Raw genomic sequence first — 23,317 nt, 5'->3', positions numbered from 1 at the left:
AACTGAACTCAGACCGCTTGACGACGATACGTTTATGTGGCCTTCCTTCGCTGAGCTCGTGGAGACGCAGTCCAAATTCACGCCACCGGATTGTGCGGTGCGCTCCGAAAATGGCGATCTTACCTGGAATGACTGTATTTGGATCCCTGCAGAAGCTGTTGACTTAATTCGGAGGCTGTGCGTTGTGGCACATTGCGGAAGCCAAGGACATCGTGGCCAGCAAGCAATGGTGTCGCACCTCCAAAGTCTTTTCTCGATCGACAACCTGCGAAGGATTGTGGCTACATTTGTGAATGACTGTTTGCATTCCCGAGGGGGGAAAATTATCCCAAGACCGTGGGGAAAACTGATAAAATGCAACGAGCGAAACAAGGTCCTTCATTTCGATTACCTATATCTGGGCCCGAGCTACGGAACGAGTTGCTACATTCTGGCACTTAAAGACCACGCAGCACACTACTGCGAACTAGTGGTGGCGGGCTCGGCGGAAAGTCCTGTTGTGGAGGAAGCTTTACTAGCCTGGCACTCTCGCTATGGAATACCGCCGTCCTGGGTATCGGATCAGGGGGCACACTTCAAGAACGAAGTAGTGGCTGAGCTGAGTCGTAGACTCCGCACACAGCAGACGTTTACGCTGGCATACAGCCCATGGGTGAATGGTTCAATCGAGCGAATTAACCTCGACATTCTCCAGGTCATTCGTGCGATGCCGCTGGAACATCGGATAAGTCACAAAGATTGGGTGTATTTGGTGCCATTAGTGCAGTCAAACCTGAACCACACTGCTGTGCCTTCCTTAGGCAACCATTCGCCATTGGAGCTGTTCACGGGGTTGGAAAACCCAACGCCGCTGAGCGAGTTCTACCTGCCTGACAGACGCCGCCTGCAAACAATCCCTGCTAGTGCTGAGGTAGACGGCTACCTGGCGAAATGGAGGGAGAGCATAAGGTCAATGCACTGTGCGGTGGAGGACAGACGAGAGAAACAAAGGCTCCTGAATAAGAAACGTGAACGTGGTTAGAACGTGGTAAACTTCACCATCGGTGATTACGTGCTAAGGTCCCGAGTGGACGAGAAGCACGGCAACAAGTTACAGGTGATGTGGGTTGGTCCGTACAAGTTGACGAGAGCCGACACTTATTCATTTCGTGTGAAGCACCTCGTGACTGGTGATGAACAAGATGTTCATGCATCAAGGTTAAAGTTTTACTCCGACGATAGCCTAGAGGTGACGGACGAGCTCTTGGAGCATGTGTCCTTACAAGGCATCGTGTTGGCAGTAGAAGGACTAAAAGGGGCACAAGTGGAATAGTGACATCAATGCCTTTGAAATCCTGATCAGCTGGAAAGGGCTACAACCTATCGAGGATTCGTATGAGCCCATGGGTGATTTGGTCAAGGAGATCCAAGTATTGGTTGGGAACTATGTGTCAAGTACCGATGACCAGCGGCTTCGTGAGCACTGGCAATGGCTTCAAGGAGGACGTGAAGATGGTTTAGAGCATGCGGATCGCCAGCTAATACTGGAAGCGCGGCCGAACACGGACTCCGGAACAACACCGTCGACTTGCGGGGGCCTCAGGGTGAAGCCCGGCAGGCACGTCCTCGTCTCACTGGACAGAAGCGACGACATAGAACCGCTAGCAGACGCAAGCGGAGAAGTAATCGAGCGACTAAGGAAGAGCCTCAGGCCGACTCACAACATACATCGGGGCAGACTGTGGACGGGAATGGTGAGCTGCACCTGGGTGCCGAGGTCCAAGAGCCTCCACCTCCTCGAGGTCGCCAAGTACGAGCTGAGATGCGGATTGGGACGCCTTCACGTATTCAGCCACGCCGTTCAAGTCGCCGTAGGGACCGGGGACAGGGCAGTTAGTTGTTCGGTGAACACTACTGTGACGGAGATCGGTAAGACGAGGACAGGTGAAACCGAGCTTCGGGGGCTGTGTAGTGAAGTGTGGGTTTCCACCTCGGTTTCCCTTGCACTTAGAGCCGGAGCTGGGGGTGTTCACCCAAATGTGTCTGTAGGCCAGTGGCTAGAAGACAATGAGTGGAAATCTGGTGGTGTGTCTGACGCCTGTCGGCTGACGATATCACAGACACTCGGACAGCCATTGTCCCTGTGTGTTAAACTAGGATTTAGTAGGGCCTACTGCATGTTTCCTTTCATGTGGATGCGTGTCCATTTCTGACTGCTGTATGTCGCTCTGATCAAGTGGCAGCAGCATTGAGGAGGAACGGGCTGGCTAGCGCCAGACCCATGATCCTCCTCACTTTTCGATTTGCTAGGAACTAGCTAAATACATTCGGCCTATACTTCAGTGCGGGTTGGCCCCCGTCTTGCTGGTGTTCCTACTTCGCTTCAAATCCCGGGCTACACTACAAAGAATTTTTTTCGTCTGGCGTTTGTAAAACAATTTTAGTGAACTTCTCTAGTACACACCAAAACTTAAAACTCGCGTACGGGTCTGAAGATCTGGCTCAGCGGGATAGGCGTGACTATCCTAATCTGCTGGCGCAGGCTCGAGCCCGTCTCCGGTGCGGTTTTTCGAGTCGATTACACCGACACATGTATAAGCACCACGATTTGTGGTAATACTGTAAAAAACGGTTACTGCAAGTTCAAAGCGGATATTTTTGTATTGAAGACATTATAAGCAAATAATAGACTCACGTTTGGTAATATTTACAATTTTGAACTCCTTGAGCCAGAGCAGTCATTTCACCATTTCAAGTGAAGCTAAGAAACAAGCAATGTCCGCGAAGAGCCCTCTGGTAAAGATGCCCTGTGTGGGCTGTGGCGAACTTGTTGGAAGTGTTCACACTTGGCCTGATTGCTAAACGAACATGCACCCATTCTGCGGGACCCCTGTAGGACCTGATGGCTTTGGGCAACCGGTCCGGTGCCCAAAGTGAAAACGTCGTGAAATTGAAAAGCCAACCAGTGCCTCGCCCATAGTGGTCGCGTTCAACTATGCCAGGAAGGCAATGATCAGGTGTGGTCTCTCGCTGGGAATCGACGGTACCTGGAGCCCAAAGCTGCTATTCCCGCATCTCCAGGAAATCATTCAGAAGCACCCCGATGAGTTTGCAGGTAAGACTTCAGCTACAAGATCTGCGAATATAGAGAGCAGTATGAGCGACAGCGTCAATAGTGACCGCTGGAGTTATATACATCATCAACAAGAGTGCCGATAATTGACACTACTTGTACCACACATAAAATAGTGTCAGCTCAAAAATAGTGACAGTGACATTAATATATGTGAACAAAACCTCAAGCACCTCACATAAATTAGTGTCGGTGGCACTATTTGCGGTGATTACTGTATTCTAAACTATCAATGCTAGCACGGTGTCCCACACGAAACGCTCAGGTTTTTGAGCCTTCCCATTGGCCGCCGTGCCGAGCGAAGGCGGCTTCGATTGGTTAAAACTGAATTATGTAGCTTACATCAGCAAATTAATGTGGTTCACAGAGCATATATAGAGATTTGCACAATACTTAATAATGTATGCTGCTTTTAATATTTGAGTGCTAAACAGACAGAGCTACTTATTCTCAAATGAAATAGCCCCTTAAGCCGCTTCCTATGCTACAAGGTGCTTAGCGTACACGTAGGAATGCGTGTTTTCGAGGCCATACTGTAATATACGTAATACTGTTTCTGCAAGTTTAATAACGACAACTGTTTTGTTGTTGAAATATTAAGAAATTATATGAGAGTGAGGTAACTGACTGAGCTGCCAAATCGTAGTACATGTACAACAGAAGCTGGCCTTAAGAACCGGCCATAAGAACAACGCTGCTAATAAATGTTGTCACTTGATCCATAAAGATAGATAGTTTTAGATTGGATAAAATGAGGTCATTTGTGTTACAGCTGTAATTCATTGTTTTCTCAGAGTTGTTTAGGCAGCAAAATCCGATACTACTTAGCTGCGGACGTGTCGTCGACAGGGGCGTACGATACGATTTTAAATGGAGCGGCAAAACAGCAACAAAACACCACTCGTAACGCCATAAACGATGACACCTTTCAAGTATTGTGCCTCACGAACGGCGTTTGTCAAGCGAATTAAGACTTTTCGTGCTGGGTCCCAGACTGTGTTACGCACCAGGCTGAGGGTAATTGTGTCTGCAGGATTCTCCCTTCTGCGCCTGCGGTGTTTTGCTGCCTGAAGGTAATTAGCGTACACTGAGTTGGCTTCACCTGGACTTGGAAAGAACAAACGAAATGAGTACAACAGCGGCGATGTCCTTGCAGCGTATCGCATGCATGCCGCCGGAGACCATCTTTGCTTCTCGTTCATGTACATGGAGTGCGACACAACCAAACAATCCGTGGCTCCCCACTGCTTAACGATTTGACGTAGCTGAGTTGGAGATACGTTATTTCCGTTGCGGTACTCTAGCTCATTCAGAGACAGCTTCGTGGCCAACATGCCAGTGTACGCGGGTTGTACTCATACCAATGTCACCGTATCACGGGTCGTGATGGGGATATATCCCCTATTTATCAGTTGCCACAGTGACCGGTCTTGCCGCACAGGAACTCCTTTGAGATACGCCTGGTCTTTGAGCTCGAGAAAGAGGTCATTGTCTTCGAAGTTGATGCCATTCTGCTGACAGAACACCAGGTTTTATGTCTTGAAGTCAGCCAACTTCCACTCGCAATCGCTAGATACCACCACCGAGAACGGATTCAGGCTCCAAGTTTATTAGCGTTTCGTTATGGGGTTAGCTAACCCAACTATAATTCACACCTCTCCTATTTCTCAAGGAGGCTTTTGAACGTGCTGAATACACGCCGGAATCTGTCGAAGTACGAAGAGGCCTAAGCAAGTCTGCGGTGGTAACGTTTAGCTGAGCCGATGAAGTCCACGAGGTAGTCCGCCAGTTCGGGCCAGAAGCTGTAGAACGATTACAAGTCGGTGACATACCGCTTCGAATTCGAGCAAGAAGTGGTAATGGCTGCTGGGAATACCATCACACCGGTCATGTCCGCCGCAATTTCCCCCAACTAACATCAACGCAGCAACACCGAGACGCACGTAGATCAAACGCACACCCGACTTAAAGCACTAGTCAGCTTACGGTACCTCACAACATGAACGACGCTGAGCGGCTGGTGGATCGTGCCATTGAAGCCAAGATAGCCACTGTACACACATCACTAGCAAACATGACGCGTTATTGCAAGGCGGCCGAACAACGTTGTCAGACTCTCGAAAAACGATTAGATGGAATGGATGAGATCTGGAACGCAAGGATGGTGCAAATTGTCCAGTTCGCTCTAGCGAAGCAGACTGCTGCCGCAACAGTAGTGCAGTGGAGACCAAGACGACACAATGGGCGATTCACGGAACGAAACAAACATTGGCCACGCACCGAGTCCGTATTTTGCGTAAGGAGGCCACATAAGCCAGGTAGAACAAGTAAAATGGCCTTTAAATGGCAACTTCTGTGGATGATAGCACTGTTTATGACACTGACAGGTCAGTTAACAAGGGCAGCTTTGGTTAACGACGACAACCTTCGAGCGACGCTGGTAAGGCCCGAGGTCTACAGCGAGCCTAACCTGGATATGAACTCCCCGAGTGGATTTGACGAATCCGTGCTAGAGGATCAAAGATGTGCGACTATGGATGCCACTACACGGAGAGCGGAGCGAGGGTGTCGATACTATCGCCGGTGGCGACCAACTCGGTGTGCTTTTCCAAGCACGCGTGCACCTGACCGAAGCACGATCCTTCAGTCTATTCGTCAGCGGGAGCACTACTCGGGGGACTACATCGGCGATGACGTTCCATCAACGATCGACACGGAGCACGATATTTCCATTTGTACGGTGAACATATACAAAAACTTACGGCATAAAATGGATCAGTAGTTAGCTGGATGGATACTGGCGAATGACATTGACATAGCAATTGTAAGTGATACCGGACCCCGCCCGCAACGCTCTGAGCAAATCTGGGTATCGACTGCCGAACCCCAACGACCAATACCAGGCCTTCTTCTAATCGGCACCAAACGGATTGCAATGGTGTTCAGCAAGGAGCGATGGGAAAACAGAGTGATCAAACATAGCGTATGTTACTCGCCCACAAGGAGATCCATGTGCGTTGCCGTACGGCTAGCCAAAGCGCGAGAGTTATGGATGATTGACACGTACATTCACCACTCCCCGGAACGGCATCTCGATGAAGTACACGATGAGTGGGCATGGATTCACGAGCGGGTGGTAGAGGGCCGAGTCCGCTGTGTTATGGTCATGGTGGCGGGCGACTTTAACACCTACACGGACGACGTGCTAGATAGATCAGGGACCACAGTTCGTTCCGCGAGCTCGCAGGCGGTGAGCCGGCAATTTGCAGCATGGACGGACTCTCTCGGATTCGTCTCTACATTTCGATGTAGACACCCGACAACGCCTCGGTATACGTACTCCAGACAGGGTACTCGGTCCACGCTGGACGACATTTACATCTCTGGAGAGCACGAGACAGCGATTGCAGCTAGCGCTAAATCGATTAACAGCGTTACAACGAGCGACCACGCGGGTGTGCCAATGATAGTCATGCGGACAGATCGTGGGGTGCGAATTGCTTTTACCCTTCAACATGTAACCCTCATCAAGGTTGTTAATACACAGCAAAAAGCGAAGGAGGAGATGAAGGAGCTTACAGAGGACACACGGACAATGTTACGCTATAGCGAAATCTTTCTTATTGATGATATCGAGGCTGCCACCAGCACACCTGACGAGAGACTAGTGTGGCTTGAACAAGCGATTGACAACCTATGCTCCTGTCTCTATCTGAGTGTCAGGAATCTCTGGGGAGAAAGCAACCAGTCCAAACGGCAGCTGACGCGAGCTGTGTGTATCAAGAGGGGTAACCGTTGCACAGCTCAGCTTCGTCAAGCGCGTATCGTCCTAGACCAAGCAGATATTACTATTGACGACATTCAGGTGATCGCTGGGGCGATATGCTGGCCGAGGTGGGTTGCCTTCCCCGATACGGTGGTCGAAGGGAGCTACCATCAGAAAGGAGCGCGCAAGCTGAACGCGATAGTTGCCGCACCACTCGAATCCATGTAGATATCCGACTGGGTCGAGTGGTTTATGACTATCATTAAACGTTTGGAGGAAGACAATTCGGACACGCCGAAATTGGAGACAAACAACACGGCGCAGACTATGCCAGGAACTGCGCCGAAACTGGTTCGTCAGTGGGGCGACTAAGGCGTTCCTCCAGAGCTATTTTAGGTAAGCCACCCCCACCGGTATCTATCCGCAGTGCCATAATACCGGGCGATACTGGGCGGAGTTACACTGAAGACAGGGCGGAGGTGCAAAGGCGGCTAACGGTCTTACTAGACAATTGGATTCCCGTGGATGAAAGGACAACCAGGCCACGGTACTTAGACACTCTGAATCCAGACGATATTCATACACTTCCACAATTTGCATAGGAATGGATTCTTCCTGATATCGTGCGAGGAGGACGGTACGCCGCCGCGTGGCAGACTGCCGGCAAAACATAGCAGGACTACCACTACACGGCGGCGATGCAAGCAGAGATTGATAAACAGCTGAAGCAATATGCTGCACCAGGGTACGGTGGGGTTTCCCAAGAGATGTTAATTTCAGCTCCGGCACAAGTGAGGCAGCGAGAACGGGAGATTATTGAGCTAATCCTACGTACCGGACTAGCTCCGAAGATACTACGCCGAAAACAAATGGTATTGCTGCCGAAAACGCCGAATGTGGACCCAACATTAGATGTGTCTAAGGGTTTACCACCACGGCGGCCGATCACGGTCCAATCTGCCCTTTGCCAACCGACTCTTTCTTGTAATAAAGCAGTTCGTCGATGGTGGCATACCACGCAGTCTTCTGCAACACGGATTCCGGTCGGACAGGTCTGTCATAGACGCCGCACTAATGACAACGCTGCTAATTGAACGAGCAAAGGTGTTGAAGGAGCTACTCCTACTAGTATCTAAAGATTGTCTCAAGTGCTATGACCGTATCCCCGCGTGGGTTATAGAGCTCATATATCTCGGACTAGGAGTTCCGGACACCGTGAAAAAACTGATGATTGATCTACTGGGACCAGGTGAAATTGAAGTGAGAGCATCGTTCGGATGGATTGCCACAGGGGAGCGTGAATTCGGCATTGGTCAGGGCTCGATCCTCGCTATTCTACACATCGGAGTGTACATGGATGCCTACAAGAGCAGCTCGAGAAATGCGTAGACCCTGTCGTCATCAGACATAGTCAGAAAGGCCACGGGATTAACATTGCCAGCACCATGTTTGTGGACGATCAACTGGACGTGACAGCATCATATAATGGACGGGTGGATCGTGCGAGGGTCACCAATATGTTTACTGGTAAATTTGCCACAGGAGGTGCTTTCGGCTCAGCGAAGTCGTTCCAGATGTATCTCGCTAGGTCCACGGAGCATTACCCAGCAGTGCACATAAATGCCGTCCACGGAATACCACAACCAGTGCAAATTTTTGTCACCAGAGCAAGGCTTTAAACATCTTGGTATATATCAAGGCGGAGAGGACCAGTGGGCGGCGTCGCTCGAATCAACATGGCAACGAATAGTGTCGGACACCGATCGAGTACAACGTCTAGGGCTTTCGCTACCAGGACTCCGTTACGTGGTGATCCATATATGGATTCCTCGATTGCGCTACCGCATGGTTCTTGGCGGGTTCGTAGACGTAGCAGCGAAGGTGGATATATTCATCCGTCAAGTGGCGAGATCGGTGCTACGACTGCCGCTCAACGTGAATACAGCTGTGTTCTATGATAAAGAGAATGGCCTGGGTCTGGAAAACTGCGAGGCTGACGCGAATACGTACCACTTAGTGGAGGCGCTACGCATCTTAAACTCACCGTCTCTCCCGGTCCGTCATCTTCTGATAGAGTGTTTAAAGGCATACCAAACCCGAGCTGGATTGACATGGCACCCGCTAACTTACCCCATCACACCACCGAGAGGTGCTCGGTCTTGGACTGCTCAACTGATCCGCCACGCAGCGTCGTTTGATCCACCGCTCACCATGGCAGTGGAGTGGACACAGCCACTCCAATCCCGATCTAGCCGTAGCAATGATCGACCTCTCATTGACTACACTCCCTCGGAGCAGCAGTGTTCTCTTGTCGCCATCAACTGGAAAGCGGCGTTCAAATTGCGCTACGTCGGCGATATCTCTAACGTTTCCGGCACACAAAGCATGAAGCTACCGGAACTGATGAGAAAGGGTCACTGGTCGGTTAACGATCGCATCACTCTGGAGAGCATGTACGATCACTGGGTAGAGGCCTTAATGAGGCCAGATACCAACCGTCTCCGTAGTCCAGTCGGCTGTACTCCGGTAGAACTTGGTTCGACTCCATTCCAACTACGCATTGGGGTGGGTCAGTGGATAGTTGTGGTGAAGATGAATAGTAACGGTACGGAGCCAGTAATTGACCACTACGAAATCGGCTACAGAGAAATCGGGGACGTGGGTAGTCATCCCCTCGGCCATACAATTCCGATCCGATGGTGGTATGAACGCCCCCGCGGAAGTGGTGTGTTCTACGAGCGCCGACATCGGGTCGTGGAAGCTGAATTTGAGGCAGTGTGTGTACCTATCTCACCGACCTACCTACCTACGATGCCATCGCGCCGACAGCGGGTTATCATCTGGGATTTAACTGTCGTCGACGGCAAGCACGGTGTCAATAATGACGAAGTACTGGATGAAGCCCTTGCTAGAAGCCGCATGCGCTATCTATCTGTTATCCACCACGGTCACACGCTGCAAAATGACGACAGCCTACTCGATATGCGGCCGTTACCGAGACGCACAATGTTGTCGTGAGTGTGGGCGGTGGCACCACCCTCAATGAGTACGTGGGAGCTGTCGTGTGATAGGAACTGTAGACAAAGATGGCCTCCTCATAGCGCAAAATTAGGCTCTTCAATACCAATGGTCCACCAACAGCTCTGACGTATCCGTTTCAGCCGGAGACGGTAGCGTGTTAGCGGCGTGCACTCAGCACCTGGGCCATGCAACAGCCCGAGGGCCAATCCGTAACAGGTCGGATGGCGATTCACAAGATCGATATTACGTCGACCCGATGCGAGGTACACGCGCTGATGGCCGGGTTGATAGCTACTGGGGACTGCGGTCAGCAAGTGTGTGACAACCAAAGCGCGATACAGATCTTCAATAGGGCACGCAAAATTGCAAACGGCGACGCACAGCCCAAGTACCGGGATCCGCATCGAATCGAAATTCGTTCGTTGCAACGTCTTATGCACGAACACGGCACAATGGTACCGAAATGGGTTCGGTCTCACCAAGAACATGTAGCGACTGACGATATGAGCCTGCAACAACAGCGATCGGCACTAGCGGTGGTTGATACGGCGGCGGAGCGGCCCATGAACAGCGAATGACGATGTCGTATGCGGGTTGGGTTGACTTCGATGAGTACATGGTCTACGACAGTGAAAATCGACTAGGTTTTGGGAACACAACAAAGTATTTAAGGGAGCGTTCGTATGCTGATAGACGTCAGAAATGGATCGCAAAACAACACCGTCCCAATGAAGACCGGCACACAATGGCATACAATGAAATCCCCATGATAACGACTGGAAAATGGTCAGTGTCGTTTCTACTGGCGTGCCAAGCTGATGGCCTTGCATACAAATGCAGTAAAAACACGTTCGACAGCCGATGGTCCGCGGTATGCGTTAGCCGCAACTGCAGCGAGGCCGACACACAGCAGCACCGATTTGGGCTTACGCAGCCAACATGCAGCGAGGTATCTGACCTTACAAATATGCCTGGAACAATGTATGTGGAGGTGGAGCGTATGCTTTGGCTTCCTGACCAGATACTGTTACTTCCGTCATTAGGCCATACAATTGCCTTAAATCTACTACTCCCGACCAGAGCGATGTGGAATGATACGGGTGCCAAGACGACGATATGGAAACCGTTCGTACGGCTAACAGATGGTGTGTGGGTCAACGCACAGTGGATTGAATGGTTTAGCGCCCCACAGGTCTTGAGTAGGAACCCAACGTTCATCAGAGCCATAAGAGAGGAACAGTCTCTGCGGAAACGGGCTCCAGGAGGCCGGCTACTGCCGACTCGACTGATCGACGCAGTTCGGCAAATCGACCCTGACATTGGGCTCTACGACGCGCTACCAGGGCAGATTACGCCTGGGTGGTCAGCGGTGACGCTAGCCTTGGACGCTAGCGTCGACGAGTTTGAACACCTGCACTCGCTCGTCGACCCGCAACAGGTACAGAGCTGGTGGATCGATGACATATACGTGCCTCACTCATCCGTGTGGTGGGATGAATGTCTCCTGTCACAAGGTGGACGCATTTACTGGGTAGCGGCTTTCACCAACTCGGTGGGTTTTGCAAAGTGTACCAGCGCTGGATGCCGCTGGCTCGTTAGGATACCAGCGGGAGAACTCCATATGCGTATGGACTACTCCGTTATACAGACGGAACACCATCAATCGTTCAAAGCTATTTTCTCAAAGAACACGCTTGCAATTACGATCGGAATTGTATCGCCTCCTCCGCGGCTACGTCATATAGTCAGCGAGGCCCGACGCATCTGGGCCGGTACGGTGGGCCAGTTCGGTGCGTCAAAGTGGCTCATTCACCCCCAGTCGGACGAAAATTAAACTCAACGCTCTACTCTAGGGAAACATCCATACTTTGAGTGGTATACCACACAATCGGATCCAGGTGCGTTTCCGCTATGGTGGAGCCGCGTGTGGCAACAAGTGGATCGCCTCGATCTTGCGATCTACACGGCCCCGATGGGGTGGAGGAGTTACCCGACAATGACCATCCGCAGCGTGACGTGTGCGGAACCTATGTCTTATACAAAACGTGGTGCTCGACTCTTTCACAATCAGCTGTTCCTCGGAATATGGGAGACATTGCACGAATATTGGAAGATCAGCTGCAAGCGCTGTAACACCGAAATTCGGTGCCGTCGACGTAAAACCCTGTGCAAGGTGGTCAATGCTGGCATTGTGTCACGACGGAAAAAATGGGCCAAGAAGACAAAGGAGCGGGTGACGCATGCTATCAGCACGAGAAAAGCGAATCTTCGATCCCGGGGCAGACGGTGGGCCGACGACCGGAGACATCGCCTAACTGAGCATGGGAGTCGGCTTGGAGCCTCTTAATTATCAACTGAGACCTCATTCGGACACGATGCACGAACATGACAAATACCAACAGAGCAGCTACTGGCATGGTTGAGCGCCACTCGACCATGCCAAGCCCTTCAAAACCCTGGAAAGACCTGCCAACACCGGTGGGTGCTTCTTCAGGGGCCATGTATATGTATATTCTCTTTTCTTTGGTAGCTACCGCAGGAGCTAGGCTAGCACTAAGGGTCTGTAGGCGAGGATGCAGCGTAGCGCGCCTCGGGCGTAGTCGCCATAACCGCAACAAATTCAAATTCAAATAAAAAACTTGGAGCCTAAATGACGTTTAACTATCATGTAATTATCGTTAAGCTATCAAATCAAAAGCACTACTGTCGACATCAACAACAGCAAGGCACATTATCTAATGCTTTAATCATAACTGACACAGAATCGAGTGTCTAATGACTAATTCTGAATCAGCACAAAATGAACGCTGCATGCATAAAAATATTATAATTCGAATTTTTTCTAGCTTTCATTGAGTTTTGTGTGGGAAGTGAACATTTTTTAGTTACTTACAAGCTCAAATAGTCAGTACAAGCGGGTAAGTAGTGCAACCTGGACAGACCATTACTATCATGTGAGCTCAGAAATGGCCCGTGATATCGAGCTCGACGCTAAACTAAACATATTGTGTTGCGTTTGTAAAAATGTTATTTGAAGTGCAGGTGGTTTTGGGTGGAAGATGGAGATACATTGATAGCTAACAATAATAAAAAGATTGCATTAAGAATATTGATCCAAGATCATTAGAACAATTATTTCAATAAGGAAATATGATGCTAACCCAGATTAATGAAATAAAAAAAAGTGATTTAGGCACAGGGGTTCAGCAGGTTTTTCAAGAAGTATCCCGCCGAAGCGGAAGGAAGGTCAAAGCAAATATTAATAAAACTAAACCTAAACCACCGCCGCTTAGCGGCGGCGCTCGGCTAGTAATAGTAGTACTTCAGCTAGTCTTTTTTTTACATATTACTGTTTGGATTAAAAGCAATTACGCAATCTTTGAAACAAATAAAATTGTTTGAGCTTATATTAATCTGATATTTAACAGTATCATTTTGTCAAAGAAGAAAATATTAGGTGATCGTTTTTATAAAGAGGTGATACTTTCACTTTATTAACTTCACTATACCTCCCGAGCAAAGTTTGAACATGACGTGGAAATTTATGCAAATCACCGAAGGAATGCCCACGCCACCGAATGAACGAATATATCATAAGTATGCCAATAATACTAGGAAATCTAGACTTCAACAGAAGATTCCAGAATCGCTGTTCATTCGATCTCGCGCGCACGATAAGGTACTTGGTGGTGGATTGACCACTCCACTAGATTGCCCCCTCGTTTCTCATTTTGCAGTCTACAACACCTATCACCATGGCACCCTCCCAAACAAGCACCCCCCCCCCCCAAGACCTAAACCAGCTACTCCCGCTTGAGCGAGTTGCTGAAGGAGTCTCCATTCTCACTCAGCTCGACGCTGACAGTCAATCCCGCCGCCAAAGCGTATCCTCTGTGCACCTAGATGTCGACAACGATGACATCGACTCGCCGTCTCCGATCTACCACCAATTTCTGCGGGAGGATACCCAGAATATTGCCGCTCTGACAAACTTTGCGCCGCTGAAATTTGGAACTCTATTCGAGCGCACGTGGCTGACCACTGGAATGTAGGACGTGGTCGTAAGAGCAAACAGCAACCCAAGGACGTGCTGTTCATGTTCCTGGTCGTCCTTAAGCACTGTGGGAAATGGGACGTGGTGGCAAACGTCTTCCGCATCAAGACGGAAACGTTTCAAAAGATGATCCTTTCGTTTGCGGAGGTTGTGTCTCCGTACCTCTATGAGAAGTACGTGGTGTCCGCGACCGGCAAATTCACGATGGAGGCGCTCGTGCGAGGAGGCAACACGTTCCGTAACTACCTAAGCGCTCGCTACGCCACGGATGTTACTTTCCAGCAGAGCAACATGCCGACCGGCCAAATGAAAGAACGGCGTGCGTACTACAGTGCCAAACATCATCTTCATGGCTACAAAGTCGAGGTGTCTGTGCTTCCTAATGGCCTTGCACTCAACTGCACGGCGCATTAACCTGGCAGTGAAGCGGATATCCAAATTTTACGCAACAACCACGAGTTTCACCTCTAACATCTTCTTAAGAGCTCGATGGAGACTGAGCTAGCAGATGAAGGGCCTCTAAGGACTGAGCATCCCGACTCGTGGGCTGTTCTAGCTGATAGGGGGTACCAAGGACTTGCCGACTTTTGCGTCATCACGCCGTTCAAGAAGCAGCCGCTGCGGGAATTGACCCTGGAGCAGGTGGAGACTAATGATCGCATTGTCCACGACCGCGTCCTCGTGGAGAACTATTTCGGTCGGCTCTGCACGCTATGGGCAATGTGCTCAGACAAATACCGGTGGGATGAAGGCATCTACGACATGTTTTTTCGTGCGTGCGTAGCTCTCACTAATTTTCATGTGCGAATTCTTCCACTACGCAGTGAAGATGGTACCAACTACCACGACTACTTGAAGCGGCTTCGTGTGATCGTTCACGACGCTAATACCAAGAAACTTGTAGTGCAAAGGCGTTACCGCGAAAGGAGACGCATGCGTCTTCGACGCATGCTTGTCGCTCATGTGGATCGCCCTGGAAGTCGATCTGCTCGTCAGCGCGAGAGTGATGAAGAAAGCGAGGATTTTTTCGACCACGAAAGTATCGCTTGTGCTTGAGATTGAGATTTGGTAGTCGCTTCGCCGGCCTGGCAGTTTGTAGTTGGTATGCTGATGTTCCACAATATGACATGGTCATTGATCCAAAGCAGATAATATCAACAAGACCTCTGCGTATTTGCCGTTATTGTTTGTCTTTTCGAAAATTGTCGTAACAATGGTAGAAAAAGCGGAATTTCATGAAATGGCGAAACTTCAGCTGAATATGTAAAAATTGGTTTTGATTTTAAAGCAACCGGTCCATTAACCTGGGTACAGTACCGGTACTGTACATGAATGTTTTTTTATAACAAATACATGTATTAATATTAGCTATACTTTTTAAATTTAGGCGGAATAGGAGCCTGTGATGCTACTTCGGTCGTCGCGTGTGGGTATCAATTGCCGCTATCTTAGCGTGCTGAGTGGCATCTCGGAAGATTTACTTGTGAGTACGAGCATCGGCCACCAAATCGGAGGCGACTCGCATGCTGCACTGGTGGATAGTTTAGTCCAGACGAATGTGGTGGCTGCTGGTTCACGACTGGAGGCAGCGCTGCGGCGTGTGGACCGCGCAGACTTTGTAGCGCCTGCGTTTCAGAGCTCAAGCGAGAGATATGCGAATCGTCCATTAAAAATCGGTACGGTGGCAACGATCTCCACTCCCCAGCAACACGCACAGGTCCTCGGACTGCTGGAGCCCCACCTCCAACCAGGAATGACAGCGATGGATATCGGCTGTGGGTCAGGCATTCTCGTGGCCACAATGGCTCAACTGGTGGGGCCTATGGGATTCGTTACGGGCGTCGATATTGTCCCTGAATTGGTAGAGTTCTCAAAAGAAAACTTGCAGCGGAGTTTGGGGAAGGACGCAGCGGACAAACAAACGAAGATTATTGTGAGTTCTGGAAAGAAAGACCTTGGCTTGCCATCCGACGTTCGCTATGACTGTATCCATGTTGGCGTTGCAGTGGAAACCAAAGCAGAAGCGGAAAGCTTCTTGAATTACCTCAAACCCGGCGGTGGGCTGTTGATCCCCCTCGGTGGTGCTGGAACAGAGCAAAAGCTCGTCAAGGTAAGAAGTGCACTTGCTACAGAGGGACAAAGCTGTAATCTGACAGAACTTATCGTTTGCTTGCTGGCAGATGACTAAACAAGCCGATGGGACGGTGGACAAGCGCGATATCATGAGTGTGCTTTGCCAACCGATGCTGGACAGTATCCCCGTCGAGGATATCCAGGAAACTCGAGCGGAGAATCTGGCGCGCGTGGAGAACGCTCTAACACTGTGGCGTGAAGATTTTGAGACCAAAAATGGACGGAAGCCTACGCGAGACGATCTCATGGGCAACGAGGAATCGAAAAAGCTTTTTCAAGAGTTTGCGTCACTGAGAAAGTAAACAACACTGAGTGAACATGTCGATTTCAGTTGTCGAGCTACATTTTGATGGTACGCTCGTTGTTTTTTTTTTCACATGTAGACGGCATCATCGCGTCACGCATGCGCCGCTGACTTTGTTTTTTGCAGGAGCTGCTCCGCCAGTTCAATTTGGTGAGTAATGTGCTCGCGCTGCGTCATTCTCGCGTAGCGAGGTGGGTTCTCTGGTGTCACAAAAGCTGGAAGTGGTTCTACTACAGTGTCACCATTTGCGCCATTAAAACGCACAATGGACTGACGCTTCTTCTCTGAGTTGCACACACGATGCTGCGTCACAAAACACGTTGAGTATTTACGTCTGCTCCTCACGCTTTGAAGACTGCAGCTTACCTCAGTTGCGGCTAGAACCCCGTTCGTCCAGTGCTCGAGTATATCGCCAACCATGACGAAAAGCCTATCAGGCAAAAGCCAAAGGGTGTCACACGATTGATCCCCATCCGAAATAACACTTGAGTAGTACCTGTCATCACATACTGGGGCTTCAACCCAGTAACCTTTGCGATTCATCAAGTGCAGACCTTCGCCATTCTGATGAATGATAGTAAAGCATTCGAAATCCGTATGCGAGGCAATTCCGACAGTAGAATTCTTCGTTCGGGCATCCGTCTCAGGGTATGTTAGTAGTCGCATGAATGCCTCCGCTTCTTCATCCACATGTTGCTTCAAATCCCCGAACAGTAAACAAGTCAGTACAACGTTATCCACAACTGCAAGCGCGAAAGCCTCGTACAGTACCAGAAACGTATTCATCGGTAGTCCAAGCATGTCAGCAAAGCTCTTGAACAGCACCGTCGAGAGCTTGGTGGTCTCTATATACAGTGCGTAAACGTCTTCACGGAAGCGCGGTACTTCAACTGGCCAGACATTTGGCCCCAAACTCGACCCCTCTTTCACGTATGTCTCCGGGAGTTCGCGCGCTAGGTCGAAGCCTTCCAAGTGTGAAACCACATCCGGTTGGTACTGTGCACAGCAGTTACCTTAATAAGACTCTAGCAAACTCGTACGTATATATTTTTGTATACCGATGGCTCCTCGAACATTGGTGTCCAGCCTCGAGCGTTGGGTGAGCGTTTGCAGTGGTATTGCTGCTTGACCTCATCGGGAAGCGCGATAAACTCGTCCGCTCGACTGTATGCTGCCTTGATCAGCTGACTAGACAGCACTCCTTCCGTAGGCACTGTGAAGAATCCCGTTTTGATGCACGCAGAGCGCATGTCGTCCAGAATCTGCTGCTTAATCACGGGGGCCACTTCATGTCCGTTGTTCGCCGCCGTCACGGAGAAACGTCTACAAGCGGCAGCTGCTGAAGCGCCACCTTGGAAGCCGTCATTACGCGCGGCGATGAGAAGCTTCGGGCGCCTCGCGCCACGCGAGACGTTGAACAGAGACTTGCGCCCCACATCGAACTGACCGATTAGGATCAACAATGCTCAGAAGCTTCAACATGGTGTTGGGTACGTAAGAAACCTTCATTATATTATAAATGCACCTCACGATGGGCATCGCTAGTCTAAAACGTTAGTATTCGATCGAGCATGTCGTACCTGGCGGCATCGACTCATTTCAACAACTGGGTCTTCTCGACAGAGGAGCTAGCGCGTGTACGGCGTCTGCAGCATGTGAAGACCAAGCGCGCGCTCCGACTGGAGCGCGAGGAGTCTCAGAAGCCCGAAGCTTCGGCTAACAACGGTCGCAAAGCGCGGTCTTTCGCTGCGCTAGTGCCAAGCTCGTCGACTGCTATGCGCGACACTTTTGACTGGAATGATGAAGTAGACGTGGATCTATCGGGGCTGGAGGAAGCGGAGGAGAAGGCCAATCTCCAGTTAACACCTCTGCTGGAGTTTCTGAACCCAGAACAAGAGGCGTTGTTACGAGCCTTCTACGAGGAAAAGATCCAGGAGAGCTGCAGCGCTCAGTTCCTTCGCACATCAGACAAGGTCAAGTGCTGCGCCGTCTTGCTATTCAAGAGGTTTTATCTAAGCAATAGTGTCATGGAGTTCCACCCCAAGTTTATTGTCCCGACCGCTATCTACGTAGCTGGCAAGGTCGAGGAGCAGTACATGTCGGTGGATACAGTGGCTGACCAGCTTCATGTGGACCACAAGTTCATTATTGGTCACGAAATGGTCTTGCTGGAGGGTGTGCGCTTTCAACTCATCATGTATCACCCATTCCGCGCGCTATTGGGCTTTCTAGATGACTTCCGAGCCTTTGCCAAGCAAGTACTGAAAAAGGATCTGCCCGCGACGGTTCTGCAAAAGCTGCACGCTATTTCGACCGCAATGGTGAACGATATGCTTCTCACAGACTTACCACTGCTTCATTACCCGTCGTATTTGGCACTTGCAGCACTGTGGCATGTGACCGACGATGTTGCAGCCAGTAGCGGTGAAAAGGCTTGCGGACTTGCGAGCGCCGATGTACTGAGCTACATCAAGCGCAGCAAGTTCTCTAAGGACCAGCCTGTGGACGAAGTATCCGGTCGGCTGCAGCAGATTACACAGGCGTTCCAAGCGTTGAAAGCTGAAAAGCAAAAGGGCGGCGAGGAGGCGACGCAACGTCATGCCAAGCAGATAAAGCAGATCTACAAGAAGCTCAAACAATTCCACAAAGACGACGAGAAGAAAGAGAAGAAGAAGGATAAGAGCAGCAAAAAGAAGGATAAAAAGCGTAAGGACGGATCGAAGGGAGACAAGAAGAAAGTTAAAAAACAGAAGAAGGATAAGGCGTAAGCGCCAATGCTAATGGTCGCAGAAGGAGCACTGCAGCGCTATATCATCGTACATAGGATTGCCCTTGGTAATACTGCTATTCATCTACCTCCTCTTCCTCCTCATCGTCGTCCTCTTCACCGTCGTCGTCGTCACTACCCTCTTCTTGCTGCTCCGCTGCAAGCTTCTCACCTGAAATGACATACACATGAGTTTTTCTGTAACACAGCTTAAATAATATGTTATCGCATACCAAACGTACGCAGAATCTCAACGATGGCGTGCTGCGTGCGCCGCTCCAGTTTGCGCAGCATTGGGGCGATATCACGCTCCATGTCCCAATTGGCTCGCTTTGGCGCGAGATTTAGCAGCTCGTCGTCGCTCTCGTCTTCCGTTTTAGCATCATCTTCTTGCAATTGACCCACTTTCCCCACCAGGTCGTCCGCATTGTCGTCGGTCTTAACTGAGGTGGTCATCTCGGCGTCCTCCTCCTGCTGCGGCGCATCCTTCCGTTCCATCGGTTCGTCAGACGCAGTTTGTATTGCTGCAGCGGCAGGTGCATATGCTTCTCCATTGCTGCTCTCGCCGCGATCTTTGCGGGCCTTGGCCTCACGCAGCATCTTCAGCCGCTTGGCGCGGGGCATCGCGTCGTCGGCATCAGTGCCTGCCATCTTGGTTCGTGTTTTGTGTACCAAACACCAAGAGCAAATAGGTTTTTCACGTGTCGAAATATTGTTGAAGATGAGCAATCCAGCATAATAATATGTCATGTGTCGGCTATTGGATTCCAGTGTCTTGGAATGCGAAGTGTATCGGTAGTCGCGCTGGGCAGTCGAAATTTGCGGAGATGACGACGCAGCGGTATACCACATTTTGAAACTAAAGAATCACTACTTTATGTGAAGACTACACCACAGAACCCGCAGGCTGTTAAAGGTCAAAATGGCATTAGTCCTACATCTCACTGTAAATAAAGAAGAGCTGACGCGAAGAACCAAAGCACCGAGCCGACTCGCCACCGGCCTCTTTCCTCCCTGGCCTCGCCAGTCTTCAACCTCAGGAAACTGGACGGGACAATCGCTCGACTCCACCACTCGATGACTCTTGACCTTCCCTTGTCACGACTCGCCGCGTACTTGCACGCAGCCGCCAAGCCAATTATGCACCATATGAAAATTGCAGAGTCTCCTCTGCTGCCGTCGGCCGAAGTCCCTCTCGCAAAAAGAGTAAACCCCGCGGTTCGAGGCTTCGACCGACTGAACCGGGCCTCTGGGCCACCAACCAATCGTCAGCATGTTTCACCAAATAGTCGTCAGCCTTTCACGCCATCTTTAAGGTGAAGTCGCGCAGCACGTTTGCATTGATCCCAAAGAGCCAAGTTGCAACAAAAGATTCCAACGCCACTAGACCCGCCAGCTTCCGCCTTCCACTTCCTCATCTCCTCCAGTTCCCTCTCCTTCCACGCCCTCCTTTTCACCCCGTCTTTCCATGTCATCGTTCCACCATCACCGTCGTCAACTCCTTGTCATTCACTTCGGTAAGAGCGGAGCGACTTTCACTCGGTCGACCCTCAGTTAGTTGGTCCCCTCCGCCTGGCGCAAGTGTGCAGAGCACAGACCTTTGCGTCGGCATGGCTTATTGCAAGCGTCCACGGTGCAGCGCTTGCCTCCACCGTGTGTGGCGCACAGGCCTCCGCCGCGGTCATTGCGCATGCAGCCTGGCACCTCGCACAGGCGTGAACCGCCGTGGAGCGCGCAGTAATCGCCGCGCTGCGTTCCCTTGTCACATCCATCGAACATGCAGCGCTTGCCACCGCCGTGCGAGCGGCAGAAACCTCCGCCCTGAGAGCTGCGCGAGCAGCCACCGAGCTGGCAACGCGGGCCGCCACCGTGAGCCTTGCACAGGAAGTTCGACTGAGCAGCCTTGTCGCAACCATCGTGACTGCAGCGCTTGCCGCCGCCGTGACGGATGCAAAGGTTGCCGCCCTGCGAGCTCTTGTCGCAGCCCTCAACGGCGCAGCGACGACCGCCACCATGCGAGATGCACAAGCCGTTCGAGCGCGAGCGCTTGTAGCATCCCTCGCTCTTACAGAGACGGCGGCTCTTCACCTCGCCAGGCTTGGTCATGATCTTTGGAGTCATCAGCGGATCCGAGCGACGCGGAGTCAGCATAAGCTCCGTGTCCGTAAAGTCGGACTCGAGAGACTCCATAAGTCCCTCGATGGGGGAGCCCGTCAGCACATTCAGGTTCAAGATGCCGTCATCAATCTCCACGGTCTTCTTGGACTTGTCCTCGGGAGCATCAACCAAAAAGCTGTACAGAATCGACATTTCCGTACCGTCAAAGCCGTCGTCCAAATTCACGAGGTCCGGCTTGTCCTTTCCGATGCTTTCCAGCTCGCCAGGCATCGAGAAATCGAGCAACTCCTCCAGTTCCTGAGCCTCAAAGTCGGGCTGCGGGATGGTATCCTCGGGCTTGACCACTGCAGGGACGGGGACGGCTGCGAACTCGCTGGGCAGACCCATACTCAAAAGATCAGCCGTCGGGGCGGTACTCCACGGCATGGTTGGCAGGCTGTTGTTTTTCGGAAAGGACACGAAAGGCAGCGCCGGGGGTGGCGCAGCCATACTCAGCATGTTCATTCCGTCCGCACCGAAGCCCATTTCTCCAGCAGCAGACCAGGCGGGCGCGCGACCCGCAGTCTTAGCGTTCTGGCTCAGCATAGCCTTGTTAGCGCCTGCGGCGGGTTGGTAACCCGCGAACAACGCGACAGCAGCCGGGCCCATGGCGCCCAGCGAATCGCGTGACTCTATTGGCCGGCACATTTTCGAGCTACTTGAGCGTCAATAGTTTCCTGTTTTTCTCGTTTAGCTTTCTCTCTTCTTCGCACTTCTCTCGTTTCGAGCACTTTGCGTTCTACTGGCCAAAGGCCCGCTGTGGTTTTCATCCATGCTTGCCGCGTAAAAAGGGATAGGTTTAACCTTTATAAGCGAATCCCAGGACGTACTGATCAAGCCAGTGAGGTGCGTAAGGGCTCGGGGAATATCTGACCACCGATTTGACTTGCTTTCAGTAAGTTGTCTGAGAACACAAAGAAACCGCACACCCCAAGGGCAATGATTAGTGAGAATCTATGGTGGCGACGGCAAATGTGCCAAAAAATACAAGGATTTGATAATTCCAGCGGCAACCGAGCATGCAACCCTCCGCTTCAACTGGTTTAACTGTGTCTACATAGAAGATTAATGTATCAATTTAGGTCACTAACTTGGTGGCTATGAATAGTTTGCAGTGCTAAATTAACAGTGCCCGTCCTTCAACGCCTTGTCGCGGAGCCCTTTGCTCTATACAAGCACTAAGCTGCCAATTATTGTATGTAGTAGAAAGCGGCGTGATCATCTTGCCCGACGCTGGCGTGCGTTGTCCTATACAGCGAGAAAGCCGGCGTGCATGTGCGTTGTATTCCGGGACGTAAAATTTTCATGAGGCCAGTGTTTAATAACTCGGGCATTAGTATTCCCTTGCCACCCACGAAGCAGAACCCCCGCATTTAACAAGTGCCAGTGTCAACCAGATAGGCATGCATGCCGACGAAGTGCAAGCAGGCACCGCAAGCGGCAGTCTTATGAGCTAGTCGTTTCTTGCGAACGACGAGAGAGATGCACGTTTCAAGCTCACTACTTAAGATTCTTCAGTGAACTTGATGAACAAGTGAGTCGTAACCGGATATGGGGTCTTGACGTGGCATTTGCCAATGGTGCGTAATGTCGAAAGCACCAACGGAACGAGTGCTGTTGCTACTGACCTGCAGAGCCAAATATTTTCAAAGCTGAAATGCTCGAAATATTTTGCTGAGGACAAAAATATCAATTTGCGACTCGCAAATTCGCAAATTGCGAGATGTATTGACATGTAGGGTATGTATTTGAATGAAAAAGGGTTTTGCCAGAAAAACCTGGCACAGAACAAGGATTTTATGTATAATTTATACATGTACCACTACATGTACTGCGCCGTTTCATCACATAAACGGGCGATTCAAAATTACAAAAAACACAACATTACATGTACATGCACATAAATACATGTACTGTACACTGTTCAAATAAGCATGTAATTCAAATATTCAGTACTGTACTTACATGAGCTTGCTACACTGTAGCCTACAGGCTGTAGTACA

General features: G+C 50.6%; 6 protein-coding genes across 6 annotated transcripts; 3 read left to right on the top strand and 3 right to left on the bottom strand.

Annotated features, from left to right (window-relative positions):
* Positions 1 to 7,610: 7,610 nt before the first annotated feature.
* On the top strand, positions 7,611 to 8,498 carry PITG_00240 (uncharacterized protein; the record flags this gene model as incomplete). Its single annotated transcript, XM_002908817.1, has 5 exons — positions 7,611 to 7,628; positions 7,679 to 7,828; positions 7,875 to 8,190; positions 8,247 to 8,423; positions 8,467 to 8,498. 5 exons carry the CDS (start codon positions 7,611 to 7,613, stop codon positions 8,496 to 8,498), a joined length of 693 nt encoding a protein of 230 aa, XP_002908863.1.
* Positions 8,499 to 15,358: 6,860 nt separating this feature from the next.
* PITG_00238 (protein-L-isoaspartate(D-aspartate) O-methyltransferase, putative) lies at positions 15,359 to 16,388 on the top strand (the record flags this gene model as incomplete). The annotated part of the gene is made up of 2 exons (XM_002908816.1): positions 15,359 to 16,063; positions 16,134 to 16,388. The coding sequence occupies 2 exons, from the start codon at positions 15,359 to 15,361 to the stop codon at positions 16,386 to 16,388; spliced, it is 960 nt and encodes a 319-aa protein (XP_002908862.1).
* Positions 16,389 to 16,483: 95 nt separating this feature from the next.
* Positions 16,484 to 17,828, bottom strand: PITG_00237 (2OG-Fe(II) oxygenase superfamily protein; the record flags this gene model as incomplete). Its single annotated transcript, XM_002908815.1, has 6 exons — positions 16,484 to 16,693; positions 16,757 to 16,820; positions 16,887 to 17,086; positions 17,162 to 17,386; positions 17,449 to 17,658; positions 17,712 to 17,828. The coding sequence occupies 6 exons, from the start codon at positions 17,826 to 17,828 to the stop codon at positions 16,484 to 16,486; spliced, it is 1,026 nt and encodes a 341-aa protein (XP_002908861.1).
* A 133-nt stretch (positions 17,829 to 17,961) lies between these two features.
* On the top strand, positions 17,962 to 19,158 carry PITG_00236 (cyclin-H, putative; the record flags this gene model as incomplete). The annotated part of the gene is made up of 1 exon (XM_002908814.1): positions 17,962 to 19,158. One exon carries the CDS (start codon positions 17,962 to 17,964, stop codon positions 19,156 to 19,158), a length of 1,197 nt encoding a protein of 398 aa, XP_002908860.1.
* A 343-nt stretch (positions 19,159 to 19,501) lies between these two features.
* Positions 19,502 to 19,808, bottom strand: PITG_00235 (uncharacterized protein; the record flags this gene model as incomplete). The annotated part of the gene is made up of 2 exons (XM_002908813.1): positions 19,502 to 19,525; positions 19,563 to 19,808. 2 exons carry the CDS (start codon positions 19,806 to 19,808, stop codon positions 19,502 to 19,504), a joined length of 270 nt encoding a protein of 89 aa, XP_002908859.1.
* Positions 19,809 to 20,025: 217 nt separating this feature from the next.
* PITG_00234 (uncharacterized protein) lies at positions 20,026 to 22,045 on the bottom strand (the record flags this gene model as incomplete). Its single annotated transcript, XM_002908812.1, has 1 exon — positions 20,026 to 22,045. One exon carries the CDS (start codon positions 21,921 to 21,923, stop codon positions 20,712 to 20,714), a length of 1,212 nt encoding a protein of 403 aa, XP_002908858.1.
* Between the last annotated feature and the right edge of the window lie 1,272 nt (positions 22,046 to 23,317).

This window comes from Phytophthora infestans, genomic scaffold, assembly GCF_000142945.1.
Source record: "Phytophthora infestans T30-4 supercont1.1 genomic scaffold, whole genome shotgun sequence".
Classification (NCBI taxonomy): Eukaryota; Oomycota; class Peronosporomycetes; order Peronosporales; family Peronosporaceae; genus Phytophthora; species Phytophthora infestans.
Note: the sequence above shows the minus strand (reverse complement) of the source record. Positions and strands in the feature narration are given on the sequence as shown.